This window comes from Pungitius pungitius, chromosome 1 (assembly GCF_949316345.1).
Source record: "Pungitius pungitius chromosome 1, fPunPun2.1, whole genome shotgun sequence".
Lineage (NCBI taxonomy): Eukaryota > Metazoa > Chordata > Actinopteri > Perciformes > Gasterosteidae > Pungitius > Pungitius pungitius.
In genome coordinates, this window is record NC_084900.1 from 25,895,339 (window position 1) to 25,907,719 (window position 12,381).

General features: G+C 41.7%; 1 protein-coding gene across 5 annotated transcripts in view; it reads left to right on the forward strand.

The window, feature by feature from the left end:
- The first annotated feature begins 2,389 nt into the window (after positions 1–2,389).
- The window catches only part of prkar2aa (protein kinase, cAMP-dependent, regulatory, type II, alpha A), a 34,114-nt gene continuing 24,122 nt past the window's right edge, over positions 2,390–12,381 (forward strand). The window contains exons 1-3 of one of the 5 annotated variants that reach the window (XM_037478535.2): positions 2,477–3,072; positions 3,749–3,856; positions 3,947–4,222. In XM_037478535.2, coding sequence (XP_037334432.1) covers positions 3,973–4,222 — 250 coding nt within the window. In that variant the 5' untranslated portion in view covers positions 2,477–3,072; positions 3,749–3,856; positions 3,947–3,972. The other 4 variants (XM_037478537.2, XM_062563686.1, XM_037478534.2 and 1 more) reach the window with 4 other exon arrangements.

The window sequence follows — 12,381 nt, forward strand, 5'->3', positions numbered from 1 at the left end:
AAATAAATGATCAAATAAATAACACAAAACTAAATTTGTTTTCCATCTCTAAAGCCAATATAACATTTAGTTTAACTAAAACGTATGTATTAAATATGGTCAGAATCCCACAATTGTCAATGATATGTCCTAGTCCTTCTTAAGAAGTTGAGTATCAGCATTAGATAATGTCACAACATATTTTGTATACAATGTAAATGTCAAAAGTGGTGTTTCGTGTGAAAGCTCAAGAATGATGCAGGACATCAACATTACCAAGGTTCAAATAATGCTGGCAGTTGACTTGGTTTTTATGGAAGTTAAAAGCACACATCAGCCATCAGGTGGTGGTATTGCATCACATAACTCATTGCAAACAGGCTCACTTGTGTGAATGTAGAGTTTGAGATGTGCACTGCAAACAATGTTGAATGAGCCATAGATTTGGCTGAAGATTGATTTCTATTTCATAGTTTGTTTTGGAAACTTGGACTTTTTAATCTCAGGGCAGGATGTGCCCGGAGGTCACTAGCACAAACGCTGAGTTTCTAAATCTAAAATAACCTCACTACATTCAACCTCATTTTGATAACACACTTTAATTCAAACACACGGTGCATATTTTGTGGTGTTTTTCCTCCATCACGGATCCCCAGTTGAAACAGTCAAAACCTTTTTATCTCCAAGAATAAGACATTAGTCCTAAAACTAGGTTCAGAGGCCAGGAGACACACATCACAGCGATCAATTGGCACAGTAGCCTACTCTCTACTCCCCTTGGGAAATCTCTCTTCTTTCATTCTCCTCCCCCTCGAACATTCCCATGACAACACTTGACGACTTAAGTGAAAACTGGCTGTATGTCAGCAGTGGTGATGTTTGGAGAGGATGCATGCCAAAACACAGGGTATATAAACATTCACATTCAGACATCCGTTTTTTTTTTTTTCAATCCATCCAAGTCTGCTTGCCTTTTTCTCTGGCCGTTCAACCCCCCCCACACACACACACACACCTTTCTGAGAATATAGCTGCCTTACTTGAGCCATTTTGGGAGTTTGCTGGAACCACATTAGCAGCAGCTCCCTTAGGATTGCACTTCTAGGAAAACCACGGCCAGAGTCCCGACCGTGCGTGTGAATATTCATCTGTAACTGTCAGTATAGGCTGAACTGCCGCTTCCATGTTCCTGGGGGTATAATGGGAAATTCCACACCAGAAAAAATATCCCAATACACAGGCATGAGTAATATTCACATACAGCAACAGCATGAGGAAAGCAGTATGGTTCACAAGGTAATTGGTTTTAGCAGTGTAATGAATTCTCCCTGTGGGAGTGAGAAGATTCGATTTGATATATTTTTATCTGTTTCATGCAAAAAAGCACACGCTCTGAAAACCTTTTAAAAACAATACATATTTTAAGAATGAGTGATTTCCTCTGTTAATTCCCCCAGCAGAGGGAGCCTGGAGATCTGAGTCTCCTCTATGTTGGTTGAAAACAGAGACCTAAGCCAATCAGGAACTGGTTCGAGGAATTAAATCCGGGCTTGCAGTGGCCATGGCAACGGCTTTACCTCTATGACAGCTAAGGAGTGGAAATGTAAAAGAGGAGATGCTACATGGATTGCTGTAGTGCTCAGGAAACCTCTCAGAATAGGCAACCGAAGATCTGCCTTCAATGATTCTGCTCTACTTCGATTGTCTCATTTCTGCAGGGGAAAACTGACTGGAGACCAAACACTTAAATAAGAGCAGAAGATGGAATGGTAAACAAGAATAATAATTAGTAATGCAGTGATGCTGTGTGCACACAAATATTAACAAAATAACGGATTCATGAATTTACTCAGATGAAATGCAATTAAGAGAGATTACAAGATTTGATATGTGCATACAGAGGGTAAGCGCAAAGGGCTGTCTTATCCAAACAGCCCTACAAGAGTCTTGGATGACGGATGGCAGGTAAGACAAGCGAATTAGTGCAGGGGGAAGGCAAGAAAAGGAAAGAGACAGAATCTGTCAGGTTTTAGACATTTAAAAAAAGCTACTCCTACTTAAAAACAACATTTGGGTTGAAGTAATGGGTGGAAGTGCAACAAAGTTCAGCATTTTCCTCATACATTTCAGTCATTTCAGTCACATATAAAATAAAATACCTCTTCTAAAAGCCTGTACAGATCCAGACCTGTTGGCTGGAACTTTTTTTTATGATTAATGTTTTGAGAATTCTCCACTAAAATGTCAAGCATTTTGTGGGTGTGGTACATTTCTGAGTGTAAGACTATATTTCGGCCCTTATTTCTGGCTAGATGGTTATATGCAATTGGTCGGGGTACTCCGAGCCTCTATTCTCATTGACCATGCGTTCTGTCAATCAATGTCAAACGCGTTCGGCTCACTCACAAGCCACGCCTCCTCACGCTTGCTTGAGGCAGCGGTTCATTCGTGCGTGAAGAGCTGAGGAGTGCCTCGCCGGGAGGGAGGAAACGTGTGTTTAGTTCATTTTTTTGCTGGCTTATTTTGTGTTAAAAAGCCGCCACACCGGTGGAATAAGGTTTGAATATTGTTTTCGTCGGTACTTGGGTCTGTACTTAACAGCGGCGGGGCGCTACGCAGTAAACGCTGAGCTTAGGATTTGTCACCTGTCTGCAGCAGCTGACTTCTTACTCGAAGTGAGTGGTGTCATTAGTGCCGTTTCCAGAGAACAGGCGGTTGCTAACAAAGTAGTTAGCAACCCGGTCCGTTAGCCTGTCAGCTAGCCAGCTCGAATCCCTACCGCCACATCAAGTCCCACCCTCACCAAGTGCGTGGACGTCGTAAGAGGCTGCAGCGGTGGAGTCGAGTGCTCTCTCCTCTCGAACTGCTGTGCATTTGGCTGGCTAGCTAGCTAATATAGCCATCTAAACGTCAGCTAGGCGACGTCCACTTGAAATTGCTGGCTTTACCGTGGGGCGAGTGTCTTCTGTGGAGGGATACGTTCGCTACACTGGCAAAGAGACTGGCTAAAAAGAAGAGACGAAATAAGAGAAAACAAGGAAGACACCAAGAAGGAGGGGACTGGCTAGTTTAGCCGGGGAGACAGAATCTCGCGTAAGTGACACAGTTGTTAACGTTGAGTTCGCTTACCAAACGGCTTATCGGTTCTTTGCAACTTGCTGCCGTTGTATGACAACGGTTACCCGGCCAGCTTCTTATCGGTGGCTTAGCTCCCACAGCCGGTGCGCCATACTATCGCGTAAGCTAACTGTTAAGGCTCCCTTGGCGGTGGCACACTAGCTAGCAGGATAGCTAGTGCTTCATGGGTTGAAAGCGAGGCAGCATTTATACGGCTCTTCCACGTTGCGTGAAGTCAATACTCGACAAGTTGGATAGGTTATACGTTACTCAACGGTGAAGTGTATACATGCCGACGGAACAGCAAGTTGTCAGGAATATTAAGCTAATCAGCTATTTTGCTAGCTAGCCCAAGTTTACACTTCAGAAACGTTTCACGTTCAGTTAATGAAACCCAGCGAGGGCCACTGGTTATCTGTTCCACCTGTGCCAAATGCTTGAGCTCCTATCTACTTGGTGCAGCTGAGGGAACTGTGTGTTCCTTGCCTCAACCCTACATAAAGTGGCCCCTTAGTGACAATGTCACAGCAACGCGTCATGCACGTCACTACACTACCCGTGGTGGTGCGGTATCTGTTGGGTTGTCACACTTAATGTTTTTTTTGTTTGTTTTTTTACTCTTTTTTTTTTTTCTTTTCTTTTTTTTCTTCAGTAACTCGGGCTATGCCAGTGCATTCCAGTTGCCCCGCAGAGCTGTCATTATCCACTTTACATTCACAGGCCCCACGTTGCTCGTCCTCAAAGACCGCTGTTCCTTGAGGCAATGCTTAATCACGTCACAGACCAGCACCTCAACATAAGTAATTCTAACCCTAACATAATTCCTTTCTAATTTTCTCTTCTTCTGTAGCTAGATAGCAAACGCCACACACAGCCATGAGTATTGAGATACCGGTGGGGTTGACAGAACTGCTGCAGGGCTACACTGTGGAAGTGCTGCGACAAAGGCCGTCAGACCTGGTGGATTTTGCTGTACAGTACTTCAGCCGTTTGCGGGACACCAGAAGCCAGGATGGGGACACTGCTGGTGGCAAGACTGGGAAAGGGGTGATGTTTGATGGGGAGCCGATGCAGACAGAGTCCAACGGAGATGACGACGACGACGATGACGATTCTGACTTTGAGCGTAAGTGGATGTTTTGTTATGCTTGTCACCTGCTGCGTTTAACTTTGTCTGCATGAGTCTGATACCATAGACTGAAAGAATGGGTATTGGCTAGTGAAAGCGATTAAGTAAAGGTGAGGCTTCAGGCTTTGTCAGAATCTACCTCTAATCACCTTTTAAGAGGCCTATTTCTTGCAGTGTGAGGCCTGCTGCTAATACTTATGCTTATGCTTATACTTGAACCCAGACAATCTCACTGAGCAGAGTTCAGCAAGAGCCCTTATCTGCCACTCATCTAATTTAGGTCTCCTCCATTCTCATTATCTTCGTGGCTGTTAGAACAAGAAATAGTAACTTTTAGTATAGTGACAACTTGAGTGGAATTCCTAATGTCTTGGCAACTCATTATAATGGCTATATTATACGGGATTTTTTCTTTTTGAATTTGTAATGACTGTTGGTCAACAGCCTTTGCCACTTTGCAGCTGCATGTTGGCATAAAAAGAACTAGGCCAACATGCAGCCTACAATCAAAGTAGAGCTGGAATTAACTTAAGTAGATGCACATGGCGTCAATACAGACATTTAATAATTAATGAACTGTATAAGCTGTGCTTTGCATCTATCAAGGTCCCAGGCAGTATTTTACCTACAGCAGAAGTGATGCCATGTCTCTTTTGCATCACTCCTATGTGTTTGTCAGACTGGCAGAAGATGTAAGCTGCTCCATAGCTCAGCTCTCCTCTGTGCTGCTGAGAGCAGCGTGGCCTAGATCACATCAGTGTGCTGGGAAGCCACGGGCTGTTGCTTGTGAATGGGGGTTCTGTTTTCTCAATGAGTTTATCCGTTGTAATGCCTTTTTCCGATCAGTTATCGTAGGTTTATCTTCTACAAATTATTACAGATTTGTGCAACGGTTTAAGCCTCGGACATACTTCCAGCACTCCTTAAACAGCTGCCAACTTGTATCGGTCGGGTGGCTCTTTTCACAAGCTCTCTTCCAAACAAACCTCAACTATGGTATCTTCTGGTACCATAGCTTGCCATTGGTGTGCCCGCCCTGTGTACTGGGTGCACAGTGACACATGCATGTCTGCACACATGCGTCAACATTAGGTTTGTGCAGACTCTGTTTGACCAGATGAGCACATTCATTTACTATGAATTGGCCTTAAAGGATTATGCGTGTCAAATTTGATAAGCTGCCAAAGTGTTAATATGGCTCGTTTTCCTCTTCATCACCACCATTAGCAGATACTAAAGCACTGCTGGAGTGTAACATCCAGGTGCTGTGTGATGTTAAAAAGGCAATCCTTGTTTTCAATGACATAAGTAAGTCTAAACTTTAGTTCTAGTCTGAGCCAGTTCCATTTATAAGTTAACTATCATTATCTTAACCAAACACCAACCCTGTACATTGGTACAAACTACAATTGTCTTTTTCTTTGTTTCTTCTAGTGCGGTTTATCCGCTATCTAACAGCTGTGACCTCAGCTCAGGGAGCACAGCGTGCATGCATGTGATGTCAGTGTGTGCCGCTGATTTAATGTGCACTTGTGGGTGAATGTGTAGGCAAACCCATGTGTTATGGCTCTATTTCACACTCATTCAAACACACCCTGGTGATGCCATAAAGCAGTTTTTCATAGAACATTTTGATTAGTGATCACTTAAGTTTTCTCCACCCATCCTCCAAGGTGGATGATCAGGGGGCTGACATTGTTGTCCTTCGTGGAGAAGCCTTTGCCTTGATGCTCGGGGTCATCCATGACAGTTGATTATGTAGCCAAGCTTGTCTACACTGGCTGCAGGGGATGTTTATTTCTGATTGGAACAACACAGGCCTGTATAATGAAAGACCGCTTGTGCTCCTGCATGACTAGTTATTGCTCATAGAAATGAACTATACTGGTGCTACTGTAGTTCAACAGCACATGCTTCAAAACAGTCTGTCTCGTGAAAAAAAGAGACCCAAAATCTTTTTTTTATTTTATCTGAAGGTCACAAACATCCAATCTGATTGTACTGAATACAACCCTTGCACCACTGATCAAACCACAGACAATCTAGTCAATATATTGACAGTAGTAGGACCACTAATGTTAGAATACATAGTGTGTGCATATCAGAAATACAGTTGTATGGAGTGTTCTGGTGACCGTCATTAAGTAATTGCAACTTCCCTAGTTTATGTCAACTTGAACATTGTATACTTTATATAGTGTATATGATTGCATTCACAATGTTGTCTCAGAAGTCAAGTGTCTATATTGAGCCCGAGGCCTGACTTACAGAGGTTTGAAAAAAATGTAAATGTTCTCACTTGTACTTTATTCTTTTCTGCAACTTTCCATTAAGATGATTCTTTAGTTACAATAGCTGGTTATGTACTTTCATGTATGGCACAATATTCTCCTAAAACATGATTTCCTATTTTACATGCTTTTCAAATTCCTGCTGCCTTAATCCACCAAAGGATCACAACATTGGCCTAAACTGCTTAACAAGAGGATATTGTTGTGGATATAAACTGTTGTACCGCTGCCATATCTTGTGATGTTTGGCTATGGATTTTCAAGTAACTGAAGTTAAGCTTCAAAACAGTAGGCTGTCTGATTTATAATACATCTTTAATTTAGAGTTTTACTTTCATGGTAAATTTGAATTGAGAATAAAAGTAGTGTTCCAGGTCAAATGCTTACTCGTACTGTGTCTCGGGGTAAAAGTTATTTCCATTTTAATTAAATTACAAAAGACAGTTGTAGATGAGAGAAGGTACATGCTTTATACAAAAGGTGTACCACAGAGGACGTATTCTGTACACGTGGAGGCTTTTTTTCTTCTTTTGAGGTTGGCTTGTCTAGTTTCAGTCTGGCAGTGCATGTTCACAGAGACAAACGTAAGGGGATCAATTGAGGCCATCTTTGATTGAAATAAGTGGGGCTTTTTATTAAGATTCATAGAGAAATGTAGGAGTTTCAGGGAGGATATTTGAAAAGATTTGAATGTTTTTGTAGACACAACAGCAAGCATATTGCAGTTATTATGAAGAGTCTTTAAATAAAAATAATCAAATAATCCCATCTCAACAAAGTATAACCCTGCTTTGTAGCTAGATGAAATGTCATCTAGACTTTAGCCGTAGCGCTGATTCATACCTGTAATATGCGTCAATCATGCAGGAGGTCAGGAAATCCTGGAGAGGTTTTAAAGTTTGTGAAAGCCTCACATTGTTTTGAAATACAGTATACATTTCAATTGCTTTGAATTCTATGAGTAGAATTATTTTGGTGTGTGTGTGTTTGATGTCTGTCATCAGTTGCTTTCACATTCTTTCAAGTACATTGAACTAAGTTTGACCAAAGCTAAAATTGAACACAGTCAGTCTTTGCGTCTATGACTGCAGCGGACAAATGTGTGTTGGGTGAAGTTTGTGTCGAGTAGACAAATGTTTGGCTTATGCTATGGTTTGTCGAGGTATTGTCACACAAATCTCTGACCTTTTTGTCTTTTTTTTTCTCAAATTGCCATGTTTGGGGGTTGTCTTTTCCTCAGATACTAATTGATCATTGATGATCCTTATTTGCAGATACAGATGTTGCTATTGTGCATGCTCGCTCACTGCGATGGCTGGCACAGTAAATGGAATGGGACCATTACCCATTTTATCAACTACATCTGTTTTCCCATGTGCAATCACATGTCCAAATGGCTGCTGTGAAAAAGGCCTATTAAAAGAAGGTGTAGATATGTAAATTTGTATATACTTTGTGTGTATGGCTGGTGTCAGTTCAGTGCTGTGCAACAGGTAACCCGATTAACAGGCAATCGGTGTGCTTTAAGCCAGCAGGCAGATCTAATGCAGCCCAGCATTCCTACATAGAGCTGCCTCACTGGCTGACTGACAGCATTAAGTGGAAAAGCCCCCAGACGGATCATGCCACTCAGTTTTACAAACGGTCAGAAAGCCAGACTATGTGTCTGTCATCCTGACTCGTGCGTTTGTATAGATTCATGTCTTGGGCTTTTTGTCTTTTTCTCTTGTATATTTTTACATATTTATCTTACAGTTGTGTGTACAAGATTCTTTGTATTCAGTCCTGTGCCCTGTCAGTTTGTTGACGTGAGGCGCATGTTTGAAAGCATTAACGCTAATGTCGAGCGATACATAGTGTATTGTGCGACTGAGCTACTGGAGATAAAGTAAAACCCCTTGAAACTGCAGCATGGAAATGCATTTGTCAATTCATAGGCTACAGTTCAAGTTGCAAATTGTGTGCAAGTTAGACATTGAAAGCTGCCAGAGGCATTGTTTCACAGAACCATCCAAGAAATCATCATTGTAAGCTGGTTGGAAAAGTGGGGGTACTTTCAAAAAGGACTTGACAGGAGATTGGATGAACCATCTGTCAATCACACTCTTACTGAAGGCGAGATGAGTCAAGAAGAAATTCTCTTCTGTTCTGATATAACCGATACTATTGCAGCATACACACATGCGTCTTCAAGAGCCCAAAAAAAGGACAAAACCCATCATGACAATTGCGAAAAGACCCATGATGCAGTGACACAGCAGGCTGTTGTACATTCCTGCTTGCCTGCATTTACTGATTGTTTGTTCTTTGGTACTTCCTCATTCTCTGCCCTCAAGTTATCTTTAGTGGCATTGCAGAGAAATGAGGAAACGGAGGGGGTTGGCAGGCCTTCAGCCAGTGGAGGTACATCCTCCTCTACTGCCCTTATTTTGAGTTTACAAAGCCCTCTTGTTCCAACACACTTCGTCCCTCAAGGTTGTTGTCCGATCACAGCCTCAAACAAGTTCCAGTTTATTAAATATGTATGTAAACCTTCTAGTCCAATTTATTGAGGTTATGGATTTGTCATATCCTTTCTACTTTATATTTGTATTTTGAAATAACCAACTTGGGTCCCTGTGGAAGATCCATATCAAGTAGAATACTGTTTAGTAATAGATATTTGTAGTTTTTCATCTGTTTACTACATGAATTAAGATATAAACCGTATAGGAGATAACAGTTTAAGAAAATGATGATTGATTCTACAATGATATTGTTTTAAAAAAACATCCTTGGGCTGACAACATCCTTGGTACTGTTACAGTACCGATACTGGCTGTAGGCCCCATATATTGATGTTTATCCCAAGAGAGATGTGGGAGTACAGAGAGGAAGAAGAGAGAAGGCCTTGGGATGGGAACAAAGTTAGGGAGAGAGATTTAGAGCAAACAAAATAGAAAAAAGACACTATAAACATAATGTGACCGAGAAGGATGAGCCGGGTTGAGTGGTCAAATTACAGGATGAGGACATGGGAATCGATGTTATGTGACTGGATACACGTTTGGCTCTGAGCACTGTAACCGGGATTCTGAAGAGTTAAGAATTCTTCCTTCCTAAGAAGCAAACGGATGCTTTCTACCACCTTACACAATCTTGTTTGAGAAACAGTTATTCTATCCAAGTCATTACAGTGGTTTTTGTGTTGTCAAGCCGCAGTGATGGACAATACTTTAGCCCAAGTAAGAATATATTGAGAACTGTGATTCTGTGGTGACTGTTTCCCACCACTTTGTCACACATCCGGCTATTTAATTGTTTTACAATGCATGCCAAGGATGTCCTCCAGCAAGAATTCATCATTCGACATATCTCCCATTGTTCTGTACAACCACTCTTTTCCACTTAATATTTATCGTCAAAGATGCTTTCAGCAGCCACAGTAAAAACATGGTAACTGAGATGTAGGCCTCATTCATGGCATTCAGGCAAGGCCCGTGATGAGAATCAACATGAACGGAAACAATGAAAATATAAACATTGTACAAAAAGGAAGATAAATAGTTGGATCATTGAAAGAAATGTTGATCTACGTAGTGATTTTAACATCAGTCCGTGCTGTCTTTTAAAATTAAACAATGGTTGGTTACTCAACATTGTGGCGAGAGTAGATGTTACCACCCACAGTTCTTGTCTTCAGCATTTCATAAGCTAGCGATGTGAGATAAGAGGATTGACTGAGGTGCTGAGACTAACCGGTTACCTGGCATTCCTTTTTTTAAATCCTTTTCTACCCTACACTTGCACAAGAATAGCTTGTGAAAACAGGTCACAGTAACACGTTCAATTTGTCATCCATTGTGAGGTCTGTTGTATAGGTGGAACGACAAAAGCCAACGTCAGAATTTTGTTCCGGTCATTTCTGTCACACTCTTGAACATTCGTTGTTAGCTTAGTCTTTTTTTTGTTTTTTATTCAGCCTTCAGACCCATTTAGATTCCTACCCCTGCAGAGCATTGAAGCACACATCTTTCAATTGTCAGTCTGTCATTGTTCATCAGATCTCTCTCATCCTGTTTCCTCTGAGCCCACCAAGCCGCTCTCTGACCTCCCGTCTCCTTTGCTCTGTATATCTCATTCTCAACGCGCAGACCCAATGTCATCAGACAAGAGGACTTGGAAAGAGAGAGAGGAGGAGGAGGGGGGGTTATAAGACCCGTTTAGCAGAAACGTCGTTGGCACTGTAGAAGAGAGGATTAACGATGGGGGAGAAGAGTAAAGAAAGAAGAAAACCATGAATGAGAAAGGGATTGATTGAAAGAGTAGCTGGTGGGTGTGAGACAACATTAAATACTATCCAAATGCAGTTAATCTTTGACTTGGAGGTTCTACTCTTTCAGACACCGTGGCACACAAGATTTTGTCTAGACGTTTGTCGGCAGTACTCTAATAAATTCTTGTCTTGTTATCCGTAAAGTTGCAGATTCCTAATTATTGGGAACCTTCCTTGTAATCCACCTGTTTGCTTTGAAGAGTGGAAAAACAGATATGCAGACTGAGAGGTGAGAGACGGGCCTCGGGTGGATAGGTTGGTTGGAGACATGTCAAACCTGCAGGCACTAAGTGCTGTACAGACAGATTATACCGGGGGTCAGTATGGGTTAGAATGGAACGAAAAACTGCACGAAGATCACTAAATATGCATTCAGTTAAAAGCCGTTGCAGAAATTTGTGTGCTATTTGTGGCAACTACTTGCAGCAGAGCAACAGGTCCCATTGTCACGCCGCGATACCGAGAGCAAAGGAGACAGAAATGTACGTCTGTCCGTTGGTATATGTGTGCATATACAGACATATGCGCGCACACATGTTGTAGCTGAATCAGCGTGCGTGGGAAAATAGTCTAACCCTTTTTTTATTTTTTATTATTCCACACATTTTCAGGGGGGCGGGGGATAATTTCAGTGGGGAGGTGCGCCCCACTGTTATAATGGTAGGGGAAACACTGCATATGAAATGTTGTGTTGAACTTGTACTCACAGATTCTGCCTCTCCACCCAAAAATAACTATTTCTAATACAACCACTCTAAGGATGAGGACAAGCTAGAAACCATTATGGATAACAAGGTGAGGGCAAAAAGAAGTTAAGCTTTTTATGTGAGTTTGTATAATGTCTCCAATGAGACATAGCGGAAAAGGTATTTCACGATTGACAAGCTAGTGAAGAGTCTTTACAGAAATATTCTATTAGGAGTTCTGTCAATAGTGCATTGATTGTGGGTTTATCTTCAACAGGGTCCTAAACTGCCTTGGCCATGGTCACCATAGCAACCACTGGCCTTAAAACAGCTGTCAGCCATTTGCTGCCCTAGATGACTGATACAGTGGCCTTGCTTCATCGTGATAAAGTTGGGAGGTTACTAGTTCACAGCCCACCCCTCTTCATAATCTTTATTAGTATATTTGCATAGCCTCGAGAGATGTGTGTGTGTGTGTGTGTGTGTGTGTGTATATATGTGTGTGTATGTATGTATGTATGTATGTATGTATATATATATATATATATATAAAATAAATACCGGTCCAGGCCCGGTGGTTGGGGGACCTTTGGTATAATTCGCCTTTCCTCTTTTACTGACACGCATTACTTGAAACCCTTTAACCACGAACGCACACACTGCATACACACCTCTGTTATGGTTGCAGAAAGGGTCACATTTAAAGTAAACATGCAGGTGTACATTCTGACTCCATGGCACAGTGAATTGTGTCCATGAGGTCCAAGTGAAATGGTATTGCATTTAATGACCTAACTTAAACTAAACATCAGCTTGAAAATGTGGAGGTTTGGAGTTCTTTTGTCACTGTAAATGGTCACGTAT